This window comes from Scyliorhinus torazame, chromosome 29 (genome assembly GCF_047496885.1).
Source record: "Scyliorhinus torazame isolate Kashiwa2021f chromosome 29, sScyTor2.1, whole genome shotgun sequence".
NCBI classification, from domain to species: domain Eukaryota; kingdom Metazoa; phylum Chordata; class Chondrichthyes; order Carcharhiniformes; family Scyliorhinidae; genus Scyliorhinus; species Scyliorhinus torazame.
This window is the reverse complement of record NC_092735.1, coordinates 36,388,553-36,404,522: the sequence shown is the minus strand read 5'-3', so window position 1 is coordinate 36,404,522 and position 15,970 is coordinate 36,388,553. Positions and strand designations below refer to the sequence as shown.

Sequence of the window (15,970 nt, the reverse complement as noted above, 5' to 3'; positions counted from 1 at the left end):
GCGCCATCAACTCATTTACCTTATTCTGAATACTACGAGCATTCAGGTAAAGTACACTTATGTTGGCTTTTTTACCTCTGTTCTGAATCTTAACACCACGATCAGTAACCTCTCCTAAGTTATATTTCCTCTTAACCTTTCTCCTAATTTTCCTTGTCGTTGAACCCATGGGCGAAATTCTCCCCCAACGGCGGGATGCCCGCCGACTGGCGCCAAAGCCGGCGCCAATCAGACGGGCATCGCGCCGGCAAAAAGTTGCGGAAGTCTCCGCATCTTTGGTGGCCTAGCCCCAACATTGAGGGGCTAGGCCGACGCTGGAGGGATTTCCGCCCCGCCAGCTGGCGGAAATGGCGTTTGTTGCCCCGCCAGCTGGCGCGGAAATGCGGCGCATGCGCGGGAGCGTCAGCGGCCGCTGTCAGTTTCCCAGCCCATGCGTGGGAGCGTCAGCGGCCGCTGTCAGTTTCCCAGAGCATGCGCGGGAATGTCAGCGGCCGCTGTCAGTTTCCCGCGCATGCGCAGTGGGGAGAGTCTCTTCCGCCTCCGCCATGGTGGAGGCCGTGGCGGAGGCGGAAGGGAAAGAGTGCCCCCACGGCACAGGCCCGCCCGCGGCTCGGTGGGCCCCGATCGCGGGCCAGGCCACCGTGGGGGCACCCCCCGGGGTCAGATCGCCCCGCGCCCCCCCCCAGGACCCCGGAGCCCGCCCACGCCGCCTGGTCCCGCCGGTAAATACCAGGTTTGATTTACGTCGGCGGGACAGGCAATTACTGGGCGGGACTTCGGCCCATCCGGGCCGGAGAATCCAGCGGGGGGTCCCGCCAACCGGCGCGGCCGGATTCCCGCCCCCGCCCAATCTCCGGGAGCGGAGACTTCGGCGGGGGCGGGATTCACGGCGGCCAACGGCCATTCTCCGACCTGGCGGGGGGTCGGAGAATGACGCCCCATATCTTCATGTAACAACCTGCCGCGTCGCTTACCATTAATGTTTTCACTTCCCGTTTTATTTCTTTTAGTATTCCTGGTCCTATTCACTGAGCTCCCCTCAGTCACTGTACCTTGTACTATCGTCCTTTTTGATTTTTGACCATGGCTTCTCTGCCTTACACTTTCCCCCTTACTGCCTTTTATTTCTGTCCCTGTTTTACTACCTTCCAACTTCCTGCATCGATTCCCATCCCCCTGCCACATTAGTTTAAACTCTCCCCAACAGCTCTAGCAAACACCCCCCCTAGGACATCGGTTCCAGTCCTGCCCAGGTGCAGACTGTCCGGTTTGTACTGGTCCCACCTCCTCCAGAACCGGTTCCAATGTCCCAGGAATTTGAATCCCTCCTTCTTGCAGCATCTCTCGAGCCACGCATTCATCCTCTCTATCCTGACATTCCTACTCTGACTAGCTCGTGGCACTGGTAGCAATCCTGAGATTACTACCTTTGAGGTCCCACTTTTTAGTATAACTCCTAGCTCCCTAAATTCAGCTTGTAGGACCTCGTCCCGTTTTTTACCTATATCGTTGGTGCCTATGTGCACCACGACAGCTGGCTGTTCACCCCCCCCCCCCCAGAATGTCCTGCAGCCGCTCCGAGACATCCTTGACTATTGCACCAGGGAGGCAACATACCATCCTGGAGTCTCGATTGCGTCCGCAGAACCGCCTGTCTATTCCCCTTACAATTGAGTCCCCTATCACTATAGCCCTGCCATTCTTCCTGCCCAGCTGCGCAGCAGAGCCAGCCACGGTGCCATGAACCTGGCTGCTGCTGCCTTCCCCTGGTGAGCCATCTCCCTCAACAGTATCCAAAGCGGTATATCTGTTTTGCAGGAAGATGACCGCAGAGGACACCTGCACTGCCTTCCTACTCTTGCTCTGTCTTTTGGTCACCCATTTTCTATCTCCCTCAGTACCTTTCACCTGTGGTGTGACCAACTCGCTAAACCTGCTATCCACGACGTCCTCAGCATCGCGGGTGCTCCATAGTGAGTCCATCCGCAGCTCCAGAGCCGTCAAGCGGTCTAACAGGAGCTGCAACTGGACACACTGCTTGCACGTGAAGGAGCCAGGGACAGTGGACGTGTCCCTGAGCTCCCACATCGCACACGAGGAGCATGACACGGGTCTGAGATCTCCTGCCATGTTTTAAAGCTACGGTTAACTTCAACAACTACAATTTCAACAAAAAAAACAACAAAGAAAAAATAAATAAATATACCAATGAAAAGAAACAGAAAAACAGAAACACTACTTACCAGGGATAAAAAGCACTTCCTCCCCACCCAGCTTCGAATTCCCACCTAGATTCAAATTCCCAAACTCACTCTTAGCTGTGTCTCACTCCTGGCTCTGTCTTCTCTGGCTCACTGGGAGAACTCACTGAGTCACTCAATGAAGCAATTCAAGGGTCAAAATACTCCACTCGCTATAGATTAACCCCATAAGGTTTACAATATTTTAACACTGAACTTGCACCTTGAATATTGCAGTTGTGTTTCCTTTGCTTGTTGTGGTCCATTCACGGTGAAGTCATGAATTCTATCCTTTTCACAGACTTTTTTTTAAACCTTCTCTTTATCGAGTCTAACTGGGAATTCATTTCAAGTGGGGAGTGCTAGTAAAATGGAAACGTACAATCAGGTTATGGAAAGTGAACGTTTTCAAATAGGTGTTCTGGTATGTTAAAATTATTGGTGTAGATTTTTTTAAAAAACTTTTATAAATACTCATCTTCATTTCTAAATCTCTCCCTCAGACGTTTTGCTGACCCTGCCCATTCACCTTATGGGAGTTTATAGAGTGAATGTTGATGGCCTGTTCGACATTTGGTGGAGGCAGGGGAATGAGAGAAGTGGAATCATTGTGACCTCTTTTTCTTAAAAGCTTCTGTCATCTCGCGTCAAATCAAGGGTTTAATTTTCATTAGCATTTGATAATTAGTAGAACAAACCAGATTACTGAATGACATTGACCCTATGAACTGTACTTAACCTTCACTTGGTGTGGTCTTTTTTCACAGCTTGCCCGTATTGTAAATGCTCTGCAGCAGCAACAACAGCAACAGCACCGACACAACAACACCCCTGGGATGAAACACTCCCCATCGCATCCCGGCATACCCAAGCAGCACCTGGATAATGTTGTGCCTAATTCTCTCCCCTCTGGCCTTCCAGACTTCCAGACCAAAGGACAGCTTCAGCCGGGTTACCCAATGGGTGAGCGCCCCCCCCCCCCCCAATCCAGTTTTCTTTGTTTTTTCTGTAACCTGTTCTTTACACGCATCTTTTAACAGGACCCCTAGATTTTGGGTGAACGGCACTTAAATGTCTTTTGTATTTCAGGCCTGGGTTCAAACATGAACGTAAACCAGTTAGACGTCAACAGTATTGTAGGAATGAAGGAACCTCAGTCTCAGCAATCACGGCTCAAGCAGTGGACAACCATGGAGGGTCTCTCTCCTGCCACTCCGCCACCAGACCACAACCCCCTCAAAAACGGTAATCGTCCAAAAAATATTGCGGACTGTGCATTGACCGCAGGCCAATGTCTACATTCTTCCTTTCTCCAACCTTGGTGTTGAATGAGGACACCTTACAATGTAATGTTACTTGTGCTAATTGATGCTTCCTGGTTTCCTTTTCTGTTTCCTTCTACAATCTAGAGCCTTTCAAAGCCCAAACTGATAACTAATCACTGTCATTTACTGTGCCATCTCCTTTCAGCTTCGGCAGTGTCCTGTATTTTACACCTTGGACTTTCGCCTGGGTTTTCAATCAGGCGCATCAGCTGCTTGAATGTGAAATATTTTCATATGACGGAGGCATGAATTTCAAGCAAAACCGTCCTATAATAAATTGGAGTATAAGAACCCTTGGCTTAGATTCCTGCTCACCTTTGAAGTTACCAGATTGGAATGTGATGCCCCCTCCAGTCAAGCAGCCGTTTGGCACTTTCAGATCTGAAGAATGTTGAGTTCAGCGAGGTAGTAGAGGAGGTCCGAAGCCTGCAGGATTGAATTCTAGCACAGCATGGTGGCACAGTGGTTAGCACTGCTGTCTCACAGTGCCAGGGCCTCTGGTTCAATTCTGGCCTGGGTGACTATCTATGAGGTAGCACTTTCTCCCCGTGTTTGCATGGGTTTCCTCCGGGTGCTCTGGTTTCCTCCAATTGGCCATGCTAAACGTTCCACAGTTTCACTACCCTCTGGCTGAAGAAATTCTTCCTCATAGAGTTTTGAAGGATCATCCCTTCAGTCTGAGGCTGGGGCCTTGGGTTCTACTTTTCCTACTAGTGGAAACATCCTCTACACATCCACTCTTTCTAGGCCTCTCCATAATCCTGTAAATTTTAATAAGATCCCCCCTCATCCTTATTGTGGGCAGCACGGTAGCACAAGTGATTAGCACTGTGGCTTCGCAGCGCCAGGGTCCCTGGTTCGATTATCGGCTGGGTTACTGTCTGTGCTGAGTCTGTACGTTCTCCCCATGTCTGCGTGGGTTTCCTCCGGGGGCTCCGGTTTCTTCCCACAGTCCAAAGACGTGCAGGTTAGGTGGATTGGCCATGATAAATTGCCCTTAGTGTCCAAAAAGGTTAGGAGGGGGTTATTGGGTTATGGGGATAGGGTGAAAGTGAGGGCTTAAGTGGGTAGGTGGAGACTCGATGGGCCGAATGGCCTTCTGCACTGTATGTTCTATGTATGTGTATAAACTCCCAACAAGTACAGACCCAAAGTCTCAATTGCTCCTCATGTGACAAACTCTTCATTCCAAAAATCATTCTTGTGAACCTCCTCTGGACCCTCTCCAAGGCCAGAACATCCTTCCTTATTTACGGGGCCCAAAACTGCTCATAATACTCCAAATGGGGTCTGACCAGAGCCTTATACAGCCTCAGCAGTACATTTCTGCTCTTGTATTCTAGCCCTCTCGACATGAATGCTAACATTGCATTTGCCTTCCTCACTGCCGACTGAACCTGCACATTAACCTGAAGAGAATCGTGAGCTAGCACTCATAAGTCCCTTTATGCTTCTGATTTCCTAAGCCTTCGTACCAATTAAGATGCTGCTTATTGGTTACACTATAGGAACGAGTTTAACTGTTCAGTTGCGTCATGCGTACCCTTGTTCAGTTCATTTATAGGCATGCACCACAGTTCACTGGATCTTTGCTGATTACCCAGCTAAATAATCTGCAAATAAATCTTGTATTTTTATATTGTTTTACAGGTGCTATTTCGAGCAGCATGGCACCACCGAAGTCTCGAGATAGTCTGCCCTATTATGAAATGATAGCAGGCGACTCCTTAGCCAGCCATTCGGGTGCTGCGAGTGACAACTGGTCCACCCCTAAGCTCTCGAATGGTTCCAGCAGCTCAAGTTGGCCACCAGGTCTGATACTACTTCTATACAATGTTTAAAAAGAGAAACATAGGAAATAGAAGCATGAATAGGCCATTCAGCCCTTCAAATCTGCTCTGCCATTCAACTTGATCGTGGCAGATCCTCTATCTCAACACCAGCCCTCTCCCCATACCCCTTGACACCAGAGTGTAGAAATCATGTTCCTTTCATAAATATATTAGTGATTTGGCCTCCACAGCCTTCTGTGGATAAGAATTCCACAGGTTCGCCACATTCTGAATGAAGAAATTTCTCCCTGCCTCAGTCCTAAATGTCCTACCCTGTATCCTGAGGCTGTAGCCCCTTGTTCTAGACCATTCCCCAGCCAACAAAAACACGATCCCTGCATTCAGTCTGTTCAGCCCTGTCAGAATTTTACCAGTTTCAATTAAATCTTCTCTCATTCTTCTAAATTCCAGTGAATCCAGACCCAGTCGACCCAATCTCTCCTCATGTGACAATCCTCCCACCCCAGGAATCAGTCTGCTGAGCCTTTGTTGCACTCCCTCTATGACGAGTATATTTTTTAGATAAGGAGACCAAAACTGCACACACTACTCTAGGTGTGGCCTCATCAAGACCCTGTACAGCTGCAGTAAGACATCCTCACTCCTACATATGAACTTGTGTATGATTTGTTAAAATGGGAGTTTTGTACAGTAAACAAAACTACACAAGTAATTTCCCTTTGCAATCTGAGGGACTGGCTAACCTTTAAGATAGAAATTCCAAGTCGTAGTACAATTTCGTGATTCTCAGCAAAAGAACTGGTTTCAAAGAATAGGGTTTCCGAATAGTAACGGGATATGACCTGGATTGGGTGTCAGCCAAACGATACCAATTTGAGAGGCTGAAGCTAACTTTTTTTTTATATAAATGTTTTTTATTGGGTTTTTGAACAAAGTATATTGACCGTTATGTAGACAGAATAATATACACAAACATACCAAAAAATAAAATAATGTAACTGGTAAGGTATTATGCACCAGCTCAACAGCAGCAACTCTGTACAATTGGCAAAATTATTTACAACACATAAGTAGGCATCTGTTTGTGTGTGTGTGTGTGTAGGGGGGGGGGGGGGTAGATATACATTTGGGTGCCAGAGAAACATTTACAGTGGGCAATACTCGAATGGGTCTGGTGTTGGTGTTGTCACTTGCTTCTCCCAGACTGATTTCGCTGCCGCTGTCGTCTCACGCTCACCTCTGCTTCAGCCGTTCCTCCCGTCTTTCGTCTGTATTCTCCTTGTTCTCTGTTCCTGTAGATGCCAAGTTTGTTATCATTTCCTGTGCCTTCCTTCCGGCTATCATTTCCCTGCCCCCCCCCCCCACCGCAACCTCCCTGGTTCTCCTCTATTGTTTCCTGTCTGGATCAGGGAGGCAAAGGCGAGGCCGTCTGCCCTTCTCTCCAGGAATAGACCTGGCTGGTCTGAAACCCCGAAGACTGCCACTTTTGGGCATGGCTCTACACACCATTTTGGACATTGCCTTGAAGAAGGCTGTCCAGTACCCTGCAAGTCTGGGGCATGACCAGAACATGTGGACGTGGTTAGCCGGGCCTCTTTGGCACCGTTCACATCTATCTTCCACCTCTGGGAAGAACCTGCTCATACGGGTTCTTGTTAAGTGGGCTCTATGTACCACTTTTAATTGTGTCAGACTGAGCCTTGCGCATGTGGAGGTGGAGCTGACCCTATGCAATGCTTCGCTCCAGAGTCCCCACCCTATCTCAATCCCGGGTCCTCCTCCCATTTCTTTCTTGTTGGGTCCAGTACGGTGTCGGCCCTTTCTACCAGTCGGTCATACATGTCGCTACAATTTCCTTTATCTAGTATGCTTGCATCCAGTAACTCTTCCAGTAATGTCTGTCGAGGCGGTTGTGGGTACGTCCTTGTCTCCTTTTGTAGGAAGTTTTTGAGTTGCAGGTACCTTAGCTCGTTCCCCCTGGCTAGCTGGAATTTCTCTGTCAGTTAGTCCAGTGTTGCGATCCTGCTGTCAGTGTATGGGTCCCTGTCTGTCAGTGTCCCTCCGTCCTGTCCCCACCGTTTGAAGGTGGCGTCAGTCAGCGCTGGTGTGAACCTATGGTTATTGCAGATGGGAGCTTTGTCCGACATTTTGGTCAGGCCAAATTGCTGCCGTAGTTGGTTCCAGGACTGGAGGGTGGCTATCACCACCGGGCTGCTGGAGTGTTTTTTGCATGGGGATGGGAGTGCTGCCTTGGCGAGGGCCCAGAGGGAGGTCCCCATGCAGGAGGCGCCTTCCGCGCCCACTCGACTTCTGGCTCCTTGATCCCCTTATTCGCTCGGCCGTCACCGCCCAGTGGTAGAATTGTAGGTTTGGGAGGGCTAGCCTCCCCCTGGATTTTGTTTTTTGTAGGACCTTCCTTGGGACCCTAGGAAGAGGTACCTGGGCAGTACGTTCATTTTGATTGTCTGGACTCTCCCCGCGAGGGAGAATGGGAGTGTGTTCCATCTTTGCAGGTCCGTTATTACTTCCTCTGTCAGACTGGTGAGGTTCCATTTGTGGATCCCTTTCCAGTCATGGGCTATTTGGATCCCCAGGTAGCGGAATTTGTGTTGGGCTTGTTTAAACGGCAGTCCCGTTGGTGCTGCCCCCCCCCCCCCCCCCTACTTGTGGGTGTACCGGGAAGATCTTGCTTTTGCTCATGTTGAGTTTGTAGCCCGAGAAGGCGCGAAACTCTTCAGGAGAGCGATGATTCCGTCCATGCTGCTTTGTGGGTCCGAAATGCAGAGGAGCAGGTCATCTGCATAGAGTGAGACTCTGCTCTCTGCTGCCCCTTCGGATCCCCTCCAGCTTTTTGCTGCTCTGAGCGCAATTGCCAGTGGCTCGATCGCTAGAGCGAGCAGCAGCGGGGACAGTGGGCATCCTTGTCTGGTGCCCCTGTGCAGCTGGAACTATTGGGAGTTGGTGTTGTTGGTCCGTACGCTCGCCATGGGAGCGTTGTATAGGAGTTTTGCCCAGGAGGTGAACCCTGTTCGAAGCCCAAACCGCTCCAGTACCTCTGAGGTATTTCCATTCGACTCGTGTCGAAGGCCTTTTCTGCGTCTGGGAGACGGATCACCTCCGGTACTCTCTCCCCGGAGAGGGTCATTATCATGTCCAGCAGGCGCCTGATATTCGAGGTAAGCTGTCTACCTTTGACAAAGCCTGTCTAGTCCTCTGCGACCACCTCTAGTACGAAGTCTTCTAGCCTATTGGCTAGAATTTTGGTCAGTATTTTAGCATCTGCGTTCAGCAGTGAGATGCGTCTGTATGATCCACATTCCGTTGGGTCTTTATTTTTCTTGGGTATCAGCGAGATTGAGGCCTTTGCTAGCGTGCGTGGCAGTGTGCCCCTAGCTAACGAGTCTGTGAACATCTCCTGCAGGTGCTGTCGCAAATTATTTGTAGAAGTCCGCTGGAAACCCGCTTGATCCCAGCGCCTTCCCCGCCTGCATGGAGCTGATGCTGCCCATGATCTCGCCCAGTGCTAGTGGTGCTTCCAGGCCCCGTTTTCTGCCCCCCCCATGACTGGTATGTCCAGTCCATCGAACCGTTTCATCGCGGGCTCCCCCATTGGAGGCTCTGAAGTATACAGCCCTTGGTAGAAGGCCTGAAAGGTTTTGTTGATCTTTTCTGGTTCTGTTTCTAGTGTGCCTCTGGTATCCCTGATTTGTGCAACTTCTCTGGTGGCTGCCAGCTTTCTCAGCTGGTGTGCCAACAGGCGGCTGGCTTTGTCCCCGTGTTCGTATAGGATCCCACGTGCCTGGCGGAGTTGGTGCACTGCTTTCCTGGTGGAGAGCAGATAAAAGTTCCTTTGTAACTCTTTCCTTTCCGCCAGGAGCTTTACGGTCAGGGCCTCGGAGTATTTGCGGTCTATCTCCAGTATGGAGTCGACCAGCTGCTGCCTAGCCGTCCTTTCCTCCCTATCTCTTTGCGCTTTGAAAGCAATGATTTTCCCTCTTAGTACGGCCTTCAGCACTTCCCTGAACGTGGAGGGTGAGACCTCCCCGTTCTGATTGTTCTCCGTGTATTCTGCAATGGCCCACTATATCTTTTCATTGAAGGCCTTGTCAGCTAGTAGGGCAATGTCCAACCTCCATGTGGGGCGTTGGGCCCTGCCTGTCTCCAGCCTCATGTCCATGTAGTGTGGAGCGTGGTCTGATATCACAATTGCGGAGTATTCCACTTGGTGTATCCCCGGAAGCACCGTTCTCCCCACCACAAAGAAGTCAATTCTGGTGTATACGTTGTGTACTGGGGAGAAGAAGGAGAAGTCCTTCTCCCCTGGGTGGGTGAACCTCCAGGTGTCCACCGCTCCCATCTGTTCCATAGAGTGACCGAGTTCCCTTGCCATGCTTGAGGTTTTCCCCGTTTTGGGGTTTGATCTGTCACGTTGGATCCTGTACACAGCTGAAGTTCTCTCTCTCTCCTCTCCCCCCCCCCCCCCCCCCCCCAAATGATTAGTCGGTGCGTCGCTATGTCAGGTCAGGGATTTATGCCATGGTCTTTTTGATGAAGCTCGTGTCGTCCCAGTTGGGCTTGTACACGTTAACTAGTACTACCGGTGCCCCATCCAGGGCCCCGCTGACCATGACGTACTGTCCCCCTGGGTCCGGAACCGTCTTTGTCGCCCTAAACACCGCCCTCTTGCTGATCGGTATTGCCACCCCCCTGGCCCTCGTCCCATCGCAGGAATGGTAGGTTTGTCCCACCCAGCCCTTTCTTACCCGCAGTCGGTCCTGCTCTCTCAGGCGTGTCTCTTGGAGGAAGACTATGTCGGCCTTAATATTTCTTAGGTGGGTGAGGACTCTGGATCTTTTCACTGGGCCGTTGAGTCCCCTTACGTTCCAGGTGACTATCCTGGTGGGGGGCTTCTGTCCCCTCGCTCCTGTGGGATTAACCATACTTACCTGCCCTCCGGGGTTTCCCTTTGTTAGGGGGCCGTCCAGGATGGCCGCTGTCACTGCTCTCTCCATGCGGTCGGGTACCTGCGCTCCGGGGTTTCCCTGTGTCCAGGGGGCACCTGACATGGCCGCCCACTGTGCATCCACCACGCGGGTAGTCCCCTGCACTCTGGGGTCTCCCTTCACCCAGAGACCGCACTGGGTGGATGCTTGCAGCGATTCCTTGTTCCGAGCCCTTTGTAGCCCTATTGCTATTCCTTTTCTAGCCTTGTTTGTTCCTCCTTCCCTGTCGTCCCCCGTCCCATCCCCCCTTTTTCCCCCCTCTCCCATATACCCCTCCTTTGTCCCTCTTTCCCCTGTTCCTATCCCCGTTTTGAAGCTAACTTTTAACTTCTAATCAGGCACCTTTGTCAGTGCGATGCTTCCTGAGTACTGTACCGGAGTGTGAGCCTACGTATTAGTCATTGTGAGAAGTATTACCTCCCAAGTATCAAGTAACAAAGTTGATTAATAAATGTTTTTGATATATTCTCTGCCCCATACAACCCCACCCCACTTTGTATTGGTTTCAGAGTTCCGCCCTGGGGAACCATGGAAAGGTTTTCAAAATATTGACCCTGAATCAGATCCATATGCGACCCCAGCGAGCATGATAAACAGCTCCGCAGCACCCCCATCCCCGGATTCAGAACACCAACTACTCAGGGATAGGAGCACAGGTACGTGGACAGGATCAAATTACCTTCTCTTTTGTGTTTATCTTATTGCCCAAACAGCTATGCTTTGGGATTTGGTGAGCATTGCGTTGTTCCCTTTCATTCGATAGTTCTTGGGATATTTTACAGAATTTCTGACGTTGGAATAACTGTGTCAGTTGTCCCTGTCTGCCAAAATCAGGATATATTTTCAAGTTTTTTTACATCAGTCAGTGCAACTTGTGGGCATTTCATCGAGAGAAAGGCTAGGCAATTCCCATCTTGTATGGTACAACTCTCTGAATGACAGCACAGAAATGATCCCTTGAGTGGAAATGATGTACCTCTTAACTGTTGCTAAAATGACCAAGGGTCTGAATGTTGTTCAGAATGGCACCTGCTCCTGGGAGGACTCCCGCATCCCTTTGCCACGGGTGGTAAATTACAGCTATGGCGCTGTGTTTGGGGAGTTTTAATCATTTCTTGCACTCTGTGAAACCATGCTATCATCACTTGATTTGATTTTCCCCCTCTGCACACCATGTCACGTCAGGTAGAAATTTTACTTGGTAATTTCACGAACTTGTGCACATGATCGTGGAAGTTTCTGAAGTTAATTAAGTCGTTGAAGGAAAAATTGGTTAGCAAGCCCCATCTGATTTTTGAGGGGGGGAAAAAGCCAACCAGTCGAAAGAGTCATCCTCCTGTCGCTTTTTGTCCTCTTTTTTTTGATCCAATGCTGCAAGTATTGTGTTGCCCTCATTTGTAAAGGAACCATGGATCCAGTGAAATGGTCGTGTGATGTATGAAGTGTAACGGTGGGTTTGTGAAATTTCCATGCTGCCTACGATTGAAACTGTAATGACCTCTTGGGGTGGGGGAGGAAGGAGCCTTGATTTGTTACAGGCCTGCTGTTACTTGCGGTGGTGGTAGTAGCAGTATTGGAGCAAGATTGCAGTCATGGATATACATTCTTGGTGTGAATACTCCCTCTTGTTAAGCTGTGAGTTAAGATTGATTTCTGGCTCTGTCATGTTTGTCACAGGGTCCAGTTCCTCCCTGAACACCTCGCTGCCTTCACCCGGTGCCTGGTCCTATAGTGCCTCAAACTGCTCCTACAGCACCGTACAGAGCACTTCAGGTAGGGGCATGCTTTGTTTTCCCAGAGCTATTGTGCACCTTTATTAACTATTAGGACAATAATGAAGAAGAACAGGTGCTTGATCTAGCATTCCTATGAAGTATTAAACCAAATTAGTTTACTGCAGATAGTTTTTTCACAAACTTGCATTTATCTACCACCATTTAATGTATCAAAACATCCCCAAGGCACTTAAAAACATTTAGCAATAAAATCATTAAGCTGTATTCTGTCTTAAGTTTGAGCAAGCAGTTCAAGACCAACTAGAATAAATATGATCTCCTTGGTTCAGCTACGCAGTTATGTTTCTTGCATTCCTCACTTCTTTCAATTTGTTTGTCACCTAAGCATTTATCGATCAATCGAATTTGTTTTTTCCTTGCCCTTCTATCCTATCTGAAGTTTACTGCAGGTGAACGTCACACTCAGTCACCGGAGACTTTTAGTAAATATATAATCCACTTTCCAAACAAATGTAATTTATAAACCATTTATAATGGTTTATAACGGGGGCTGTTTAGCACAGGGCTAAATCGCTGGCTTTGAAAGCAGACCAAGGCAGGCCAGCAGCACGGTTCGATTCCCGTACGAACCTCCCCGAACAGGCGCCGGAATGTGGCGACTAGGGGCTTTTCACAGTAACTTAATTTGAAGCCTACTTGTGACAATAAGCGATTTTCATTCATTTCATTTCATTTAAAGGGTCCAAAATAAGATTTATTTTCCTGTTAATCTTGAACCTGCGCTCTCATGATATATTCAGCTTTTCGTACCAGTGGGCCAGTCTCAGAGGGCTCAATGGCAGCCTGTCTGTATGTTCGTATTTTATTGGTTCAGGGGTTCTCTTAGAGCCCAGTCTTGCAATTTCTTTTTTTTTTTTTTTTGCATTAACTGGCCCTCAAATTATGTTGTTCTTTCAGCCAAGTTCAATGACTTCAAGTCAACGTGGTCTCCAGATCCAATTGGACATCCCAGGATGTGGAAGAATCAGATGTCATCTAAAAACACTAACCCACCAACCCGGCCGCCTCCAGGACTGACCAACCAGAAGCCCCCATCATCTCTGTGGAGCAGTGGAGCCCCTCGATTCAGCAGAGGATGGGGTGTACAGGAATCACGCTATGCCATGAGTACGTACTTTGCTCTTGCTTTGTGTCTTATTCCTCTCATTCTATTGTTTCTACCTTTGTTGCTTTATGAAATCGAAATCTGTTTTATTTTTAGTGAACTCAGTTACCTTGCTGTTTTTTTGTTTGTATACCTAATCAGAGGAAATTCTAGGCCTTGAGCTGGTGACCTGATCCTATTTATTAAAAACCCTCTCTGTCTAACAATCATCTTGACCCCCGTGAACACTCAGAGATTCAGAACGATGACTTTGAGCACATAATCTAGGTTGAACCTTTTAGAGCACCACTTGAAGGAATGGTGCGTTGCCAGAGGTGCTACCTTTCGGATCAGGCGTTAAACCCTCGGGCTAAAAGATGACACACGGTGAAGGAGCAGAGGAGTCCGTCCTCAATCAGCAACTAGAAACAGTTCCACTATTTAGCTAGATCTGTGTTGGTAGTGGAATCTGGCTACCTTCAAATTGGCTGCAGCATTTCCCTACATAACAGAACTACTTTGGAAGTAATTAATTGGTTGGGAAGCACTTGGGGCTTCTGAGCACTTTGATGCATTCTGAGGATGCTTGCCATTAACTTATCACACCCCTGATTTACCTTGGTGCCCTTTGACATTCTTTAATCTTGCTAGTGCCTTTCAACTTGGGCTGTGGCTCTATGTCAAATAAACCATTGACAACTCCTATCAATCAGTTTGCAGAGGCATTGAGTGGATTGTTCTTTTGCTTCTGGAAGAAAATGGTGTTTTAAAAAATATTTGTTTTTTTCCCCCTTTCTCTTTTTAGGTTCCAACTGGGGTGATGGAAGTTCAGGTGGATCTAGCCGGGTCAGCTCCTGGCTTGTTCTTCATAATCTCACTCCACAGGTACAATAATTCTGTAGAATAATCAATAATGCAAGGCGTGTCCCAAAGTGCTAGAGATTCCAGGTGGGTTTTCCGTGGTTTCACCAGGATTTTGGAAAAGTATAATAGTTAGGATCAGCTGGCTCCTTGACAACCGCTGGCTTTGGAGGGTAAAAGGAAAGAGAAGGAGATCTCTCACCACCTTATAAACTGCTCCCTATCGCTGATAAACAGGGAGCATTGCCATGTAACACTAGCTGGTTTCCTAAACAAAGCATAAGGAAAGAGAAACAATATAAATTTAGGAGAGGAAAGCAGAGCACTGGCCTGAAAGCGGAGAAATATTCCAGGATTCCCTGAAGTTCTCTAGAGGACAGTAACTAGTTGCACAGCATGAAGCTGGAAACCTCTATATAGTATATTGCGCTTCCCTGCTATCATCACAGTGGTATAAAGACACCACAATACTCTAATGTTTCATAGTGGATGTTTGGATATCAAACTGGACTGATAATAAAAACAGTTCATATTGTGAGATATGAACAAAATTCACAGAACCAAAAATCTGAAATAAATACAGATATGCATAATGAACCTGCCGGGTCTGAACCGGAGATGATTAATGTTTATGTGAGAAACCCAAACGCGTACCTCCACAACCTTTCTGTCACCAATCATTTTTTTTTAAATAAAGAACAGACATGTGGAAAGATGCATTTCTTTTCATGATGTATTCAAAAGGGTGGATGATAAAATCAGGTTGTCAAGTAGAAAGACTTCACTGGTAAGCAGGCAGGCTTTGCTTAGAAGCAGTTGGAAAATGTTGCTATTTATTGGCTGATATCATTAATCCACAGGCTGTGTTTCAATGATCAAATGTTTTGTAGCAGCACTTTTGCTAAATGTCGCACACAATGTGCTACTGAGACCCTTAGCCTTTGGCATTTGGCCCGCTCAGTCTTTGGCTGAAGAGGGAAGTAAAGCGAGTGGCTGGAGGAGAAATCTAGTTTGGAACAAGCTGTAACAATCGTAAAATCATGTATAAAAGAATTGTCACTTGGTTGAGTGACTGGAGGGAACTATATCCCAGCCAGAGTCGGCAAGTTTGTTTAAAATTAGAGTTTAAAGAGCTTAAACATTGCTTTGTCTTAGATCGATGGCTCCACCCTGCGAACAATCTGCATGCAGCATGGCCCGCTGATAACATTCCACCTGAACCTGACACACGGCACTGCACTGGTTCGATACAGCACCAAGCAAGAGGCTGCCAAGGCCCAGACTGCGCTGCACATGTAAGTCCCTGGCTTTGACATGTGATTGGTTACTCCTCACCGACTCCCTCCACTCATGGGGCCCCCCAGCCAGCAGGTAATGTTCCCCTGTCAGGAAGGTGTGGACAATCTCACCACAAGCGGCTGACACTGGGCCCCTTTCAAAATCAGCTCTTTAGAATTTTGACAACAAAGCAGAACATGTCCTGGAACACCTTTTATGCAAATTAGCAGAACGGTGGGTGAACCTTTCAGCTAGAACATGAAAACAGATCTTTGTGTCCAAGATTAAAAGCTAACCGACACTGGGAATCTGAAATGAAAGGAGAAAATGCTGGAAACGCACAACAGATCAGCCAGTGTCTGAAAGGAAATGGACAGTTTGAAATTGTGTTTGGGTGCGTTTTAGCAGAATTAGAAACACTATTGTTTCTTGTCGTCTTTCTGATACTGACAGATGTCTAATTTCTTGCAGCATTTCTGATACTGACAGATGTGTAATACTTGCAGCATTTCTGATACTGACAGATGTGTAATACTTGCAGCATTTCTGATACTGACAGATGTCTAATACTTGCAGCATTTCTCTGATTT

At 48.1% G+C, this 15,970-nt stretch overlaps 1 protein-coding gene across 11 annotated transcripts in view; it reads left to right on the top strand.

Moving 5' to 3' along the window:
• The window catches only part of LOC140404059 (trinucleotide repeat-containing gene 6B protein-like), a 235,842-nt gene that overhangs the window by 207,383 nt on the left and 12,489 nt on the right, over positions 1–15,970 (top strand). For 10 of the 11 annotated variants that reach the window (XM_072492419.1, XM_072492416.1, XM_072492415.1 and 7 more), the window contains 8 exons: positions 3,008–3,203; positions 3,330–3,485; positions 5,216–5,377; positions 10,871–11,017; positions 12,039–12,134; positions 13,055–13,264; positions 14,047–14,126; positions 15,258–15,397. In XM_072492419.1, coding sequence (XP_072348520.1) covers positions 3,008–3,203; positions 3,330–3,485; positions 5,216–5,377; positions 10,871–11,017; positions 12,039–12,134; positions 13,055–13,264; positions 14,047–14,126; positions 15,258–15,397 — 1,187 coding nt within the window. The remainder of the gene's footprint in view (positions 1–3,007; positions 3,204–3,329; positions 3,486–5,215; positions 5,378–10,870; positions 11,018–12,038; positions 12,135–13,054; positions 13,265–14,046; positions 14,127–15,257; positions 15,398–15,970) is intronic. The other variant, XM_072492420.1, reaches the window with a different exon arrangement.